The 15846-nt window shown below is 37.5% G+C and overlaps 4 protein-coding genes and 1 long non-coding RNA gene across 10 annotated transcripts; 2 read left to right on the top strand and 3 right to left on the bottom strand.

The window, feature by feature from the left end:
* Positions 1-177: 177 nt before the first annotated feature.
* Positions 178-4893, bottom strand: LOC105686716 (putative RNA-binding protein Luc7-like 2). Of its 4 annotated transcripts, XM_048659937.1 has the most exons (6): positions 4735-4780; positions 4452-4546; positions 3357-3463; positions 2013-3279; positions 1278-1930; positions 178-1033 (listed from the first exon to the last, which is right to left on the bottom strand). In XM_048659937.1, the coding sequence occupies exons 4-6, from the start codon at positions 2106-2108 to the stop codon at positions 955-957; spliced, it is 828 nt and encodes a 275-aa protein (XP_048515894.1). In that variant the 5' UTR covers positions 2109-3279; positions 3357-3463; positions 4452-4546; positions 4735-4780; the 3' UTR covers positions 178-954. The 4 variants fall into 4 exon arrangements, with proteins under 4 accessions (XP_048515894.1, XP_012257219.1, XP_012257222.1 ...); XM_012401796.3 differs by lacking the exon at positions 3357-3463 and having other exon boundaries at positions 2013-2111; positions 4735-4893; XM_012401799.3 differs by having other exon boundaries at positions 2013-2111; positions 2520-4546; positions 4735-4789.
* Positions 4894-5000: 107 nt separating this feature from the next.
* LOC105686331 (39S ribosomal protein L9, mitochondrial) lies at positions 5001-6039 on the top strand. Its single transcript, XM_012401018.3, has 2 exons — positions 5001-5203; positions 5281-6039. The coding sequence occupies exons 1-2, from the start codon at positions 5099-5101 to the stop codon at positions 5983-5985; spliced, it is 810 nt and encodes a 269-aa protein (XP_012256441.2). The 5' UTR covers positions 5001-5098; the 3' UTR covers positions 5986-6039.
* Positions 6040-6046: 7 nt separating this feature from the next.
* On the top strand, positions 6047-9523 carry LOC105686327. 2 transcript variants are annotated; one of them, XM_048659926.1, is made up of 7 exons: positions 6047-6358; positions 6434-6569; positions 6650-7163; positions 7372-7578; positions 7667-7911; positions 8914-9151; positions 9332-9523. In XM_048659926.1, the coding sequence occupies exons 1-6, from the start codon at positions 6258-6260 to the stop codon at positions 9121-9123; spliced, it is 1413 nt and encodes a 470-aa protein (XP_048515883.1). In that variant the 5' UTR covers positions 6047-6257; the 3' UTR covers positions 9124-9151; positions 9332-9523. The 2 variants fall into 2 exon arrangements, with proteins under 2 accessions (XP_048515883.1, XP_012256434.2); XM_012401011.3 differs by lacking the exon at positions 9332-9523 and having other exon boundaries at positions 6051-6358; positions 8914-9257.
* On the bottom strand, positions 6815-9040 carry LOC110117035. Of its 2 annotated transcripts, none has more exons than XR_007280001.1 (4): positions 7788-9040; positions 7349-7494; positions 7180-7279; positions 6815-6954 (listed from the first exon to the last, which is right to left on the bottom strand). It is a non-coding gene; the product is annotated as an uncharacterized LOC110117035 (long non-coding RNA). The 2 variants fall into 2 exon arrangements; XR_007280002.1 differs by having other exon boundaries at positions 6940-7081.
* Positions 9524-9673: 150 nt separating the features above from the next.
* Positions 9674-15158, bottom strand: LOC105686326 (INO80 complex subunit D). Its single transcript, XM_012401010.3, has 2 exons — positions 11873-15158; positions 9674-11403 (listed from the first exon to the last, which is right to left on the bottom strand). The coding sequence occupies exons 1-2, from the start codon at positions 13206-13208 to the stop codon at positions 11237-11239; spliced, it is 1503 nt and encodes a 500-aa protein (XP_012256433.2). The 5' UTR covers positions 13209-15158; the 3' UTR covers positions 9674-11236.
* Between the last annotated feature and the right edge of the window lie 688 nt (positions 15159-15846).

The following is a 15846-nucleotide window of genomic DNA, read 5'->3' as shown; positions in this document are numbered from 1 at the left end:
GTTGTCTCAAAGACTAGGAATCCACAACATGCTCTGTTGACTGGATACTGAATCACGCCGGTGATTGACCGTTTTTCAAAATTGGCTGCGATCCACCAGATTTGTACCAGAGGCTACACAGGAGATAAGACTATAGGAATAGGCGCCGAGGTGGAGATAACAAATCACCAAAAAATATCAAATTTTGAGAATATTTATTATTCGATCATCGATTTATACATGAGAAGAAAATCTATTGTTTCGGAGGTCGATAAGCTATGCATCTCATATAGCCTTCAAGTAATTTCATAATTATTTTCGGTTTTTTCCTGAAATTTAAATCAGCAATAAAAATTGTTTGATCCTACAGATTTTGCCAAAAATCGCTCGAAAAATGTACAAAGACTATAGTCTTTGGTGTTTTTTTTACGGAGATTTGGCCAAAAATCGATCGAAAAATATGAGTCTCGTTGAATTATTTAGTGAAGTCTTCAGAAACTAACGGTGATGTATAGAGCAGCGTTCAGCGACGATAATAAATATCCAATAGTTTTCAACTGCGGGGAGAACTATCAAACTTTATTTACACATGTTGAATTTAATTAAAAATTCACCCTAAGCTACAGAATACTAAGAGTCATATAATTCGTACTTCAATTATTAAAAATTACAACAGTACCTTATACAATTAATTGAACTATTATGAGCTCCCGTATAATTATTTACTTTGAAACATGACCGCGATCTCAGTTTAACATTTTCAATGTCAAATCAGCGTTGGAAAGTCCCAAGATCATTTTAAATTCATAATAATTAATTATTTTTTTGTTTTCACCTTTCATAAATGTAATGTTTATCATATTCCCTATAATAGAACGTTTCAAAACCACTGCATAAAACGTATAGCGTTATTTATGAGGAAGTTATCGTCCGCTCGTTAAATTACGTCTAAATCGACTGAGCCTCTGCGATATTTTACCTCTTGCGATCGTTGGATCCACTGCGATGGGAACGAGAACGTCTGCCACCACTGCCGCTCCGCGAACGTCGAGATCTGAAAGGAAACCGTAGAAGAACGTATACTCGATTGCAAGAATGAGAAAAAAATGGCGAATCGACACGTCGATATATTAATTATCAGTAAAAACGCTTCCCGAGTAATATCACTGAGCTATTACAAAAGGAGACATCTAACGAGCTCAACTTTAACAACGGCTAATCAGCTCGGCCTTTTCATTTCATCATAATTAGTGCATTGTTTCATTTACGATGATTAGTTTTTGCTCGGTTTCTCTTACCTCTTTCCACGGCTGGGACTCCTCGACCTTGATCGTCTTCGATCCCTACGATCACGTTCGCGATCACGATCACGATCACGATCCCTATCGCGTTCTCTGTATCCAGTGCTCAGTCCACCACGACTTCGGTCCCTGTCTCGGTCCTCTCTTTCTCTATCTCTCTGCCTGTCCCGGTCCATCATGGTCTCTCGCTTTTCCTTACGTCTTTCTTCGACGGTTTTTTCCAGTTCGGCGAGCTTCTCCCTGATTTTGATGAATCCCAAGTGCAGCTTACCCCCAAAGTGATCGGCTAATCGTCTGTCGTTGTCATGTATACCCAGATACGCACTGCACACTTCGCACACTCTCAATTTTTGCTGTTGGTAACTCGAGGCCGGCATGCTGTTCCTATACTCTTGCTCTGCTTCGTTTTTCTTCTTTCTCAACTCGTCGATCTCACCCATTAACTTCATCGATTCTTCGACAAAGCCCTCCTCCCCGAGCTGCTCGGCTTTGGCTAATTTTTTACCAATTTCTTCGGCGAGAACGTGAACATTGTTAGCTTTCGCAGCTACTTCTGCACTCAGTTCTTCCTGAGTCTCGGAAAGGCGCTGCTTAGCTTGTTTGGTACGACGATCGCAGTCTGCTATGAAGTTTTGGAGGTGTTCCATAGCCTGTGAACGACAATAGTTGTCTTGAGGAATTCCACAGTAGATACAAGGAACTTTATGCCCAAATTTATGGCACAAAACTTACATCGATGTCGTAGAAATGATCCCTCTTCTTCTGAGCAGCCTCGTAGTCAGCCCGCAGAGCCAGGTCGTGAATCTGGGGGCATTCCCCCAAGTCCATACGCTGCGATTCACAAATTATAATAAATTAATTACTTTCTTAAAATGAGGTTCACCCCTGACAGTCCTAAATGTACCACCATTCCCCCGAGAACAATTACATAATTCTCATTTCACGTGAATAAGTCATGGGTAATGTTCTTATAAAAAAAAAAGTTTTGGAAGTCAATAATATCATAGGTTTTTTTCTTAATTGTTAATATTCTTTTCTTTGTTCTTTTTTCCATATTTTTCTTTTCTTTTAATTCAAGTGCGAGCCTGTATTTAATGTATTAAGATCCGGTAAGACAGTCTCCCTTAAGACGGTGAAACTGTTGGATTCGCTATCAAAAAATACATACAAAGAACTGATGTTTTCACATATAGTATTTACATAATTTCTATAGTTAGATATTTTGTTGATTTCACTTACAGAGCGGCAACACCTCTCCGCCTGACGCGACAATGCGATGGCAACGACGCTACAATCAGCACACACCTTAATTTACATGTTCAGTTCTATGACACAACTTATAACTTAGTATGTTAACTAAAACGAAATATTATGAAATAGTGATTTGAATAATTTGCATTTTATTTAAAAATCGAGTTGAATACGTACATCCGGTGGTGAGGGAATTTTGTAACAGCTGTGTCGTGCGATCCTGCCTATAATCGAGTCCTTCCTTCGATCTTTCACGCATTTACCACCAATTGCCAAAATTAAGCGCGATTGTCAAATAAATAGAATAAAATAAAATAAAGAATCTTGAAACAAGAAGGGATAGTTGCAGCGAGGCAAGGATGGTAGTGAAAATAAAAGTGAACGGAGTCTTGCAAGAAGGGTTGCAATTTGTAGAACCGATATTCCTTAGAATCATGGAAACTAATGAATGGATGAGACATACGACGCTTTCCTCAATTTTGGCAATGTGAAAGTCAGACAGCCTTACTTACAGATCTGTCCCTCGTTCCCTGTCCCCAATCCAAAAGGAAACTACGTTCACGCATACTCACAGAAAATTTTGTCCTATTTTCCACCAATGGCGAATTATTTGACAAATGACAATCAAGATCCTTTCGTGATACTACTCACCAAAGCGCGCTAAGTGAACAGGCCTCTGGCGAAACGGGCAAATATTTCTCTAAGCCCTGGCTCGCAGCCTCACCACTGGGCCGAGGGCTTCGATATTCTTTAATTAAGTTAATATTTATTACGTAAAATAGCTCAATGGTAATACGTACGTCTTGTTTTTTTTTCAGTACTTACAGTAACGCGTGTGTGAGTGAGACAAACAACAATATGATCGGACAATATTCGCAACGATATTGTACATTGGATTGGTTTTGCATTTTTCAGACTCTCTGGAAATAGAACTGCAGTCGCATCGGTATTAGTGAATTCAATGGCCTTTTTTCTTCTGATCAATTGATTTCTTGTTTGTTTAATTTTTTTTCCCCCTAACTATTCTTTACATGTGGCGGAGTAGCGATACAACTGCCCCGTATTCAAGACATCACAAATTTTCTCCACTATACAAAACATATCAATCTAACAGACTTATCTCTCTTCGGACAACTATTCATCTTAAAAAACGAAAAATGTACACATTTATTTGTAAAGCCTAAACGTTGAGCAGAGATTCAATTTACAAGTTTCTTCTTTCTCTCAAGTGGCAGAATCATAATATTGGCTGTTCTTAACATCAAATTCATTAGAGCTATCTTCCCATGCTATGATAAAGCCTAACTACCTTTCGTCGCTTCAGAATCGATTGTTAAGAACAACAGGTGTATCCACTGCTGAACATTTAGACCACACAATATTTTTTCAATTAAAGGATTGACAGTAATCAGTGTTGATAGTAATGATACATCAGAGTTATTGATACACTGTAGATGTACTAAAACTTTTAATTGTATTTAATGAGTAAAATGAAATAAATGAATTGTGCGAATTTCGATAAGTGTTGGAAGTACTTATTCGTTGGCAAATTGAAGAAAATTGATGAAATAAAATTAAAAAACAAGAGTAAGAAAAAAAAATAAGGACTCGTAACAAGCGAAATAAATAAGATATGAAAATAAATAATTCTGAATCCGAAACGATGACAATAAATCATAAGCGACGTAGCATTAATTATTATGATAATGAAATTTCTCCGTACATATGCTATCCTCAAGGAAATTGACGTACTAAGGACTTATAAATTATAACCTTATACTAGAACATATTATCCATTGTAAATAATAGCGTGGAGACGCGAAGATTTCTTCAATCAGTAATGTAAATGTTTTTAAAGTGCATCTACACTTCAAGTCGCGTCATGTAAGTTTAAGTAATTTGTTTTGGCAGTATACTCACCGTCGATGAAAGTATCTCGTGGGGGCAGCAAGCCAGGAGGAAGCTCTTGCAGACCTTCGGATCCGAATATTTTACTTGAAATTTGTTATTCTCACCTAAAAATTTAAAAATGAAATATAAATGCACCACGAACGTGAAGCGATTGATAATAAATAAATTACAGAATGCGTTGCTGCGGTCGATATCACTAGGTCACCATCTTGTGAAAGCGTTGGCAAAGAACGTGAATTCTACAAACAATCCAGCTCGATATCAGACGATATTTGATCAAAACTAAACTCACCATTTCGTCCTGTGCCCATCAATTGATCGAGCATAGCTCGTATTTGGTCGTGAGCCGTCATTTTCGGCGAAAATTTCCTCCTTACGGTATGCTCGGTATCACCATGGGCTAGTGTTCTCAATAATACTTCGCCAAGTACTCCGCAACAGTACTCCGCAATCCATGAAACACAACGCACGATTGCCAATATGCTTCAAAAAATTACCACAACCCTCTATCGTTTCTACCGTCAACTTACTTCTTAATTCAGCCGCCCAACTGCTCAGCCGGTTGTTGTAGAGCAGTGGAAATCTGGAGCGGAGACATCAGGGAAACTAGAGAAACAAACATTTTGTTAATAGATGTATTATTATTCAAAGGAATTATGAACACGATGTGGTACAGCTCAAAAAGTTTGACAAACCATGTGAAAAGTCTGGCATCCTCATTCTTGGTGGCATCCAATGGTTTTTTATCTCAACAAACACGAGTAACTAACTGATCATCCGGCCGTAACCTCTTCCGTATAAAATGTGGCAATGATCTAACTGCGATTCCAATTTACAGAACACTTTTATTCTGAAGAGAAGAATTCCTCCCGGACTGCATAAAAAGAACAGTAGACCAAAGCCTCTGAGACCTAGACATTATTTGTACGATCTTGTGGAAGATACCAGTGTAAAGCAAAAGCCAAACTTGGAAGTCATTTTAACAACTTACGTTAATGGCTTGGGCGACAAAGGGGATCGAGTATCATTGAAACCGTACAAAGCCTACACGGAACTCCTGTTACCAGGCTTGGCTGTTTATCCAACTCCTGAATTTTGCGAAAAATACGAAAATAAAAATGCTGCGGCTGAGGCAAAGTTGTTCAGCTCTCCTCATGCTGAGCGCACGATACATGCACTGTCCATACGAACATTGGGCATCAACATGTCCAGTGAGAATCCTTGGGTATTAGAAAAATGGCACGTCAGATCCGCATTTCGTGTAGCTGGCTTTCATATGCCCGATGACGCGATAACCATGCCAGAGAAACCAATTTCTGGACCTGATTCTTCCATAGAAGGAAAAGAGTTTTATGTCACAATTACTGTGAACAAGACAGAACAGGTCAAAGTCAGGTGTAGAATTTATTATTGGAAGCAAAACAGCCCGAGCCTACCTGAAGATTTTTACAAAGAGATTGCCGAACCAGTTTTTCCAGAAGATCAGCCAATTTTAGATTCACTCCCTAGATGGACCGAGCAATCCAAAAGTCGCCAGTTCTAGTAGATTCTGTAATAATAACGCGTGTTGTTGATAAATACATTGGATGTAAATATATCTAATGTACATGATAACATTACCTCAATTATCCCTTCCCAGAAGAATTCAGGGCAGAAACCTAGCTGCAACTATAAGTAGTAACGATCAATATTTGATCAATACATGAACTCTTCTTTCATCTATGTTCACGTGTTTGTACAGTCTGTTGTCTTTAGCCTATTTTGAGCTGTATCATTTCGTTTATCAATAGACAAAAATAATTACATTTTTAGACTATGTATAATGTACACAGAAGAATAACTATGCACGGGAGCATCACACTAGGTGAAAAACGTTTCGTATGGGATGAAGTTAACAACTGTTTGAACTTGTTGGGGTGTGTTATACCACATATATCCAAGCCCTATAAAATTCCACTCTGTATGAATTTCAAATAACATTGTCACCCCAGAGCTCCAAAGCGGGAAAGTGAACAGTTAGGAAAGGGTCACCGAAAGCGCATTCAAAATTTTCACAAGTCCGAAGTCTACTGTCCCCACTCGTATCTAGAGTTGACATTTGCCGAGACATTGGATTTGAGAGATAAGGTAGAAATCATCGAGAATCGAAGCTTTAATTATTTTTATATTCTTCAAGTCAAATGCTGGATCCGAGTCTGTTTTGACAGATCAAATTTCGGAGGAACTTCTTGCGAAAAGTAACACCAACAGAACCTAATATAATTATCCTTCAGGACATTAAGGATTTGGTAATGTTCCTTGTGGTCAATCCGATCAGTGTGGAGTTCATCAACTTCTTTCATGAGGCAATGGTTGATCGGTTTCTAAGGTCCCTTATAATATACTTCCAATACTACATAGAAATATGGGAAGATTTATGCCAGAAAAGAGCAGCGACGGCAAAGAAAGCCCCGAATCCTGGAGCATCCGGTAGCCGAAGTAGGCAGGCCGATGAGATGCATACGTTGAGAACCTTAGTTGGCAAAGAATATTGCGATATATTAATCGGGGCTAAGAATACCCTTCCCTATCATCACATGGTCGCTAACAAAAAATCTTCAAGCGACGAGCCCTCTGGACAATCTCAAGGAGAGAAAGATCTGAGAATTTATGAAACTCTGATCAGAATGGCGCATAAAGTTGTTTGGATTGCGTTACAACGGAAGTATTCTGGTCTAATTGGTTTGTAAATTCATACCTTCATTAAAGTTTTATGCTGGGCTATAGATCTTGTAGGTCTTGTTTCCGTATGACGAATTGATTATTGAACTTCTATTTTTATTGGGTGCGGAGGAAACCTGTACATAAAAGAAAAAAATGAGGAAACATTCTTTCATACAACAGATTTAACAGTACATAATACCCACAACACAAACTTTTGCTTTTTCAGAAATAGAGATGCACCGTTTGTTCAGAACAGATTCATTTAATACAGCAAAACGTACGTGTGGTAGCCTGATGATGGAAGATATGCCGGAAGATGAAGTTCGAGTTTTACAAGGCGAGCCTATACCTGCGAAAAGAAAACTCCTTAGGAACTCTCCGTTGCCGTATCAAATCATAAACAGGAATTGTGACTATCGAGCCTTGTCGATAGGTAATGAATATCTCCAGTAGGTCGCATCTATAAAAATAAACTATAATACAAATTAATATTGCCCCAAGACATAAATATACATATACAGGAATTCCAAATTTTGAAACTAATGACCCAAGAATTAAATACTTGGAAAAAGCTTTGCTGGCTGACGAAGAAAAATTACAAGAAGTAGGAATAAAAATCGGTATATTAGGTCAACCACGTACCGATTATGACTTGATGCTCATGCGGAGAAGTTCCGAAGAAGATAACTCCGATGAGCAGACAGGTGTTGACATAGAAAAAGAAAGGTGGGAGAAAAGAGACTCTGAAGGGATTCAAAGAAAAATTGTGAGTCATTAAAAATTTTCTCCCTTGTCACATTTCACAATTTCAATCACTGATCGTTCTGTCATTTTTATATCTTTGCCATGAAACCCATAGAATTCTAACTCCAGATTATTGAAAATAATTTTGCAAAGGGATATCCAAGTAAGCTTCGATCGTTGGGTTCCTGTTTTGAATTACTCGTATTTATTTCTATTGTATAATAATTATATGAATAATTTATACATGAATTACCTTATAATATTAATTTTTTGTTTGTTTGTTGTGTATTTTTTTTCTCTTTGTTTCAAATGAATGGAGAATCATTAATGAATGTATTTATACTAATCATGCTGTAACAGATAATAGTCAATGACTGTTTTCTTTTTTTTTCTTTCTCTTCATATTTGGCAGTGACTTAGAGATCCATGTTTCAAAATTAGATCATTGAGAAGCTGAAATTATTTGACAGGTTTTTTTTCTTTTCTTTTTTTCTCTCTCTTCTTATTTTGCAAAGCTAGTCTTACTACTTTTGCCAAAGTTGTATTGACCGTTGCTCATTAACATACCTGGCAATTTATTTCAATTCTTTTAACAAACAGCAACACGATATGAATACAGTGTTTGATTGATCTCTATTCAATTTACCAATCAGTAGCACATGACAATTACGTATTATGCACCGTGGCTTGTTTCATTTTAAAAAAAAGAAAAAATATTTTTTTTTACGAAAAATTACACACAAATATACAAGTATAGCGTCAAGGAGTATGAAAAATAAGAAATGTTATCTACTTTCACATGAGAAATACAAAATTTCTATCAGTTGCTTTTTTCTTTGCATCCGTAGGGATCAACGGTTTTGCATATAATCATCAATTTATTTCACTAAAACAGATATGAAACCTATCAATTATACTGCTGAATTAAAATTGGAGTTAGGACTCTGTGGTTTTCAGGTACAGAAATTTACTGCCGCTGCAAGTAATGTGTTAATATGAACCTAATCGAATCATTATTTTCCAGCAATTGCACGAGGAAACAGAAATAAAAGCAATGCCTGAGTGCGGAGATGATCCGGAGTTGATCGCGGAGTATCCACTGGAACCTGGCCTTGTGGAGTGTGGCGGTAGTCAGGCAGCAAGAGAAGAGGCGTGTAAAAAGTGGGTCGCAAGAGCCCTCAAACATTCCAGTAACAACCACACCGATACAGTTTCAATAGAGTCCGGTGACTAGGCAATGTGAACAGGAGTTAAAAGAGAATGTAAAAAAATATTTGTAATCATTCAAAGTAATTTGGCGGCACAAAAATTATTCTATGTAAATTTTTAGTTGAATTAAATGATGAGCAAGCATCTACTGATATCTAATATCCGTAATAGTAACTGAATCCAAATCAATGAATTTACTTTTTTGTATTGAGATTTACTTTGGATAATTTCAGCTGTGTTCCAACCGCTCATATCTGAGTCTCGGCTCTTTGTTAAAAGCTGAGAGGGAATTGTGGCAGCACTGATCAATAGACAGTTCGACGAGAAAGATTTAATGCACATTTGCTAACATGGCGTACTTGTGGCACTGAGCCCTGTGTAAAGGTTTCAAGGAATGACTCATACCAAAATATATATATGAAAATAATGGAAATTACATTACGAGCAAATTATTACCCCAGAGTTTGACAGCAAAATATTTTATGAAACTAAAGTTTATCTCATCGTTGGGAAATCAAGAAAGTATAAGAATGGATGCTTCAGATATCAGTATCATTCGACGTGGGAGAATTTTCTTTCATTTTTTGTTTTGGCTCATATTTTTTGAATTTTTTTCTCTATAAAATAAATGTGAGAAAAAGGGAGATTTATCACTAAGCGCTACGAGGCGATGTGAAAAATATGCTTATTGTAATTGGTACTGCCTAATCAGAGTAGTAATTATAATATGTTACAAGACATTAACATATAGGTACATCAGGAGCAGCGAAGAATGGTACTATGTTCACATTTGAAATTTCATATTCCCCACAAACGATGATTTAAGTATACCCCTAACTGCTAACTATATAATTTGATATAGCTATTAACAGTTTTACGAGAAGGATACAGCAATATTGAACTTCCAATATGGAGTTTGCTGTTACTCAACATCATTTCAGTTACGGGCAACATATTTACTTCGTACAGTGAAATTTTTCCTCAATACGCCTCGTTGAGTTAATTAATTACTCGAATCACTGTCTACAGGAGATATTTTCGAATACCTCAAAATTTATCGTAATTGCTGTACAATTTTTTGATTACTAGACAAAATTGATAAAAACTTTGTCCCGCCAATTGCAGCGTTCACAAGTTCAATCAACTAGCTCACATCAATTTTTTTTAGCAGATTTTTCAAATAAATAAATAGTGACTATCTAACAATTCTGAAAGTTTGATCCCCACTTAAAATAATAATAATAATTAAAACTAGGAAAAAAAAACAAAAATTAAAAAAAAAAAACGTTATTATCGACTGCCTATTTAATTGAAAAATGGCTGTAAAAGTCTATGCTTTTACAAACGTTGCGATATACTTTTTTTTTCTTTTTCCTTGCAACTTGAAACTCCATTCAAATTTCCTCATTGTTATGCTATTGTTTCATTGTAACTAACGAATATAATTAATAATTGTCTAGATGAATATAATACAGCGTGGATCTGGCGAAAGAATTGATCGTTATGCGTTCAATTTAATTATCAATTATAACACTTTGATGCATGAATTACGATTGATAAAACAGATGTGTATGTATATGAGGTACGCTTCTTATTAATTCAGTCGTGTGTCTGTGCAACGGCGCGCTGCTGCGATTCAAATCAGTAACAATTTTAAGACGATAAATCTTTACCTCTAACGAACATAAATCGTACGATGTTTGTTCTCTTGAGTAACTCGTAATTGATAGTAATAAAAGAAAAGGGAATTCGTATTGTAACTTCCAAGCAATTTTTGCGTTCATTCGAAATACCTTCTACCTCAAGATTTGTCAAAAAACTTTGAAGAAGTGGATGAAAAATAACATGAATTTTACTAGGACTCGAATGGTCGTGAAATACACCCAAAACGTGATAAAAGTACATTCCCTTATTCGCACTTCTTAGACAGAGCCATTATCGTACTCTTTCATAGATCTTCGTTTCAGCCAATCGTTTAACAATACTCAGAAGAAGTAGTAACTAAACATCCACAGTTAGTAGTACAATATTTCATACTCGAGCACAGACACAAACAGCATTTTTTCTACGTTATAAGGAACACGGGCGAACCGAATCATTTCAGGGTTGCATTAATGAGGTGCGAGGGGTGGAGGGGGCTACGAAGCAATGTCGGACATGAGCTGGGCAAGCAAAGCAGGTTCTAATAGACCGTGACTCTGGCCCATGCGCTCTAAATTGCGAACATCTTTATCCACTGCTTCCAAAGCCCGCTCCAGCTCTTCTTCCTCTTCTCTTGAAGGCTCGTACTCCCCATTTCTGCTCTCTGTAACAGACATAGCCCACAATTTTATGATACACTTACACTTTCATTCGCAGCTAATGTTGCAGCAACGAATAACACAACTGTTACTTGTTGATCAACGACGATTTGCTACTAAGTTCAATGAACCATTCCTACTTAGCTATTCATTCATTTTCAATCAGGAACCAAGGAAAAGGAATCTAAAAGTTAAACAATGTTGACTGGATAACGAACACACTATGAGAAAGTTGCATAGATATCTTCTCAATTTCAAAGAGATTTTGTAGAGCAAGTTTTCTGCTAGCCTAGTCTGTAGAAGATATTTACCAATCTTGGCAGACTTTTGGGCTAGCGAATAAAATATTATGAGTAATATAATTAATTTTTTTCTACCGATAAGATAATTCTGCCACTGAACATTCGAACAAAAACTTAAATACATATACAACGAAAAGGTTCATTGGTTGGATTATTTATTAACATGTATTACCAATAAATAAGTCATTGAACGCATCAGCGGGCAAGTTATTGAGAACGTTGCCAAAATCGTGTTCAGCTGGATCCAGGGAGGCGAATACTTCATGATCCCCTAGGTCAACTTTCAGCCCTGCGCCGAGACCTAACGATCCTAGGCCAAGGCCTAGATTTAGACCAGAAGAGTGGGAGGTTCCTTGTGATGCGTTTAAATTATTCAAAGTTTTTGTGTGATTTTCTGTCGTTCCAATCTGATTAACGTAATGATTCTGATCTTGAATAGCGTTGCAATTCTTATTATCGGGCCTACTGCATGAGGGTCGCTTTCGTTTTTTGGGCCTGGCTTTGGGTTTGGGTCTCGATATTGTTGGAGACGAGGGCTTTTTTCGTGCCTTCTTCGGTTTTGATTCCTGAGCTTTACGGTGATAATTGTCTCTCTTCCTTGCATGCTCTGGGCAAAGCGGTAACTCGTGGGCTACGTCGAAAACAGGTATGCAACACTGGGTGTTGTCACTGAATTTTGCCGTACAATGTTCGAAAAGAAGCTGGTCCCCGTTAATCATGATGTGTCGAGAGCAGTGGCGGGTACATGGTAAAGATATTTGGCAGCATCCCTCTACACCACACATAGTTCCGACTAAAAGGGGACTCTCAACGCTTTTACTGCTTCCTGGCGAATCGTACAAAGCTCTAGCTGTGGCTTCTGGGTCTCTCCACGCCGCCTCGAGAAGGCACTGCGTTTTCTCTTGCAACTGATTATCAGAATCAGGTCGGTTTTTCCGTAACTGCGCCAACCTTCGTCTGAGCTGAGACCGCAGCTGCGATAATCGAGCGGATCGATTTAGCCCACTGGTGGTATCGACAGAAAACCAGTGACGCTGATACACCGCAGTTTCATCCCCACTGGAGTCACTGTCTGACATCTCATCCCCTGCTCTGGGATAATACAACAGCATGTGATCTCGTCTGTGTCTCCTCGGTTTAAGCCTCAACAAATTTTCGAGATGCCTCTGTTTTCTTCGCACTGTGTTGGAAAGCCGGAGTTCCAAACCTCGAGCATTGCCCTCCACGTCTACTTCAGATTCTTTTTCCGAGGCAATTCTGGACGTTATTAGTGCACCTGGCTCCATTTTAATCCTCTGTTTTGTACATTTACCTTTAGCCCTGTTGTTTTTCACTGTTTTATGATTCAGACTGGGCTTGGAATTTTTTGAAGGTGTGTTTTTAAGATTCCTGCTGTTAATCGCGGCAAGGGGCTCTGGTTCGTTGAATACATAAGGATCAACTTCTTGCCGGGACTCAGTTTTGAGCAGGGCCTTTAGCCGATCAGAAAATTTCAACTTATTGTCCATGATTGAGCACAGGGGGCGAGGAGACTTCGCCGAATGCTTTTACTACTTCTCTTCGTTCGTCCTGCATCCCCAAACTATCCAAATTGACCTCTGTCCTATGCCAGGACTTGGTTTACGCCATGTGTCTGAAGGAGTCTTTTTTATTTAGTAAAAGAAAAACGTTATCACAAAGATTGGCTTTATGAGATTGTTCATAGAATATCTTCATTCCTTGCGATGGTTTCTATAGGACAATAGAAGTTGTCATAATTATTTTAAGTATGTAGCATGACACATTGTGTATCTTTGCACTAGCAAATAAGTAGCGACGATAAGTGAGCAATACATAAGCTTATTCTAAGAGTATAGTACTTGGAAGAGAGGCTTAGCCAACCTGCATTCAATCCAAACATATTTTGTGCACATTTGATCTGATCAATTGCTGTGTTCCAAATCTATGATTGGATGTGACGATGATGCAAGGTTATTAAGTTCAAGATGAAGAGTGATCATCATTGAGTTAACAATTGCTGCTACGCTGTTGTTGACATCAAACACCTTACGTTGGGGCAGGTCACTGATTTTTGGTTATGTTCACTTTTTATTTAAATTAGGAACACAAGGCACTTTGACACAAGAAGCTAGTCGACCCTCGTGCAAGCTTTGGGTTAGTTGAAACATTTTTTTTTTTCTATCATCAAAATTAATCTCCAAAATAGTCGGGGGTTGAAAATTTAGCAGGATACTTGGTGTGATGTATTTATTTACTGGACGCCTTGCCAAGGTCGTGGGTGAAAGAGATACGTTTGGCCCACCCTTCGGTCGTACGAAAAGCTCAAAAACACCGACTCCTAAGTCCAAATGCACACCCTAAATGAATTGTAGAGGCAAGCACAAAACCGAGTATACATCGATAATAACATTAGATAGACATGTCAGATGTGAAGGCAGCAAAATGGCCGCTGATGACAGGAGTCGCCATGCGGGCATCAAAATCCCTGAATTTGAGACGAAGGGCGCAAAAACAAGATTTAAATCAAATCAAATAAATGTAATAAAGATTTCCTGAAATAATTTATGATTTTCACCCACATTCATTTTAATTTCATAACCCTCATAACCCAAGTAACCACTAACACGTGACATAGTTCACCGAAAATCATAGATCGTTGGATTAATTATTGCATTGTTTGCGTTATTACAATTAAGTTAGACGTTAGAAACTCTCAATAGATCGAAGTCACCAAACATCCGACGTGTGTCGTGTATCCTATTGTTGTTCAAATGTTCACTAATCTTATTCACAATGATTAGATACAATTCAACGCGTTTGAAATACAATTAATTAGCAATTTCGAGTAGCTAGAGTTAAAGTTTTTAACGTTGGTGTCCATGCTGAATGAACTTATAACCATGAGCTCGGAATCAGCTGATTTTGACAGATGTATATACATAACATATAATATAACCTATGAATTTATAAATGAACCAAATCAATGACGCGTCGCGTTTTAATCCCAATAAGTAGCTGGCGATTTCATATTACTTTAATTAATTTTTCCGATGACGATCACACTTGATATCAGGCCTTCGTCTCAACGTCATAAATGAATTTCAGAAAATCTATTCGGAGTGAATTTAATTTATTGTAACAGAAACACAATGAACCAATTTTTATGAGTATCGTAAAAATCAATTGTGATGTCACGTTATTCGAATATTATGCAAACAAGATTGACGCTGCTAAAAATAATTAGTTGCTCAACGGTTGTTTATCACAGCTCGTTTTATCTTTCGTACGAGTTCAGATGAAAATGTAAGAAAGTTTTAGGCCCAAATAATATAAAATTGGATATCATCTGTGATATTGTGTGCATTCGCCTTCTGGAGCGAGCAAAATTATCAACAAGTTCCTCTAATTATATGACTGATTAATATACTTTGACCACCGAATTTGATTCGCAGATATTATTTCACGATATTACAGTCGGTTAATCGCGTGGTTAACCCTACCTACCTTAAACGATTCTTTTTAATTCATTGCCACGGTTAGCATGATGTACTATAGTTAAAGGCAACGAGGAATGGAGGATTAGTAAAACGGTAACGAGAACACAAGAGTCATCTAAATTAATTGTATTTATCATCTACTAACCACCAAAATCGGAAAACACACACACTCACGAACCTGCCGGATAGTCGGATTATCACAACACAATTATTTTTAAGGAGCAAAAAAACAGGAAATTAATATAGAGTGAAAACATACGGCATCTGATGCGTTGAACACTAATAAAAACATCTAATCAAACCAGTCTGTCGATCTGTTAATTGCTTTGCGTTTACTTAGCAATGTCTTCAACGACTCAATCCTATGGACAATGCAGACATCGGTGTCGGTATACAAGCCGGTGGCACTATCAGATTGAAAAGAGGCATATCGATGTGGTTAAAAACATTACATTAGGAATTCTAAATAAATATAATTTATAACAAATGACGAGTTTGGTATTTTATAGTTTACACCGCATTTCATCCTACCTATATACCTGTCTTATGTTTTCTCTCAAACGATATACACAGTAGTCTTCGCTTTCTCGCCCACTGCGAGTCGGAATAACGACGAATTGGTAGTGTTCAAACTTTTAGTAGGTCCAAG

The sequence above is a fragment of the Athalia rosae genome, chromosome 8 (genome assembly GCF_917208135.1).
Source record: "Athalia rosae chromosome 8, iyAthRosa1.1, whole genome shotgun sequence".
NCBI lineage: Eukaryota > Metazoa > Arthropoda > Insecta > Hymenoptera > Athaliidae > Athalia > Athalia rosae.
Note: the sequence above shows the minus strand (reverse complement) of the source record. Positions and strands in the feature narration are given on the sequence as shown.

Bases quoted from the DNA above. Each gene is read 5' to 3' on its own strand.
- LOC105686331 (XM_012401018.3), top strand. From the start codon at position 5,099: ATGAACACGATGTGGTACAGCTCAAAAAGTTTGACAAACCATGTGAAA. The intron at 5,204-5,280 runs GTAACTAACTGA...TCCAATTTACAG, and splicing joins TTTTATCTCAACAAACACGA to AACACTTTTATTCTGAAGAG.
- LOC105686326 (XM_012401010.3), bottom strand. From the start codon at position 13,208: ATGGACAATAAGTTGAAATTTTCTGATCGGCTAAAGGCCCTGCTCAAA. The intron at 11,404-11,872 runs GTAATACATGTT...TGTCTGTTACAG, and splicing joins GTTCAATGACTTATTTATTG to AGAGCAGAAATGGGGAGTAC.
- LOC105686327 (XM_048659926.1), top strand. From the start codon at position 6,258: ATGTATAATGTACACAGAAGAATAACTATGCACGGGAGCATCACACTA. The intron at 7,579-7,666 runs GTAATGAATATC...ATACATATACAG, and splicing joins CTATCGAGCCTTGTCGATAG to GAATTCCAAATTTTGAAACT. The intron at 7,912-8,913 runs GTGAGTCATTAA...ATTATTTTCCAG, and splicing joins AAGGGATTCAAAGAAAAATT to CAATTGCACGAGGAAACAGA.
- LOC105686716 (XM_012401796.3), bottom strand. From the start codon at position 4,795: ATGACGGCTCACGACCAAATACGAGCTATGCTCGATCAATTGATGGGC. The intron at 2,112-4,451 runs GTGAGTATACTG...TGTGAATCGCAG, and splicing joins ACGAGATACTTTCATCGACG to CGTATGGACTTGGGGGAATG. The intron at 1,034-1,277 runs GTAAGAGAAACC...GTTTCCTTTCAG, and splicing joins AGTCCCAGCCGTGGAAAGAG to ATCTCGACGTTCGCGGAGCG.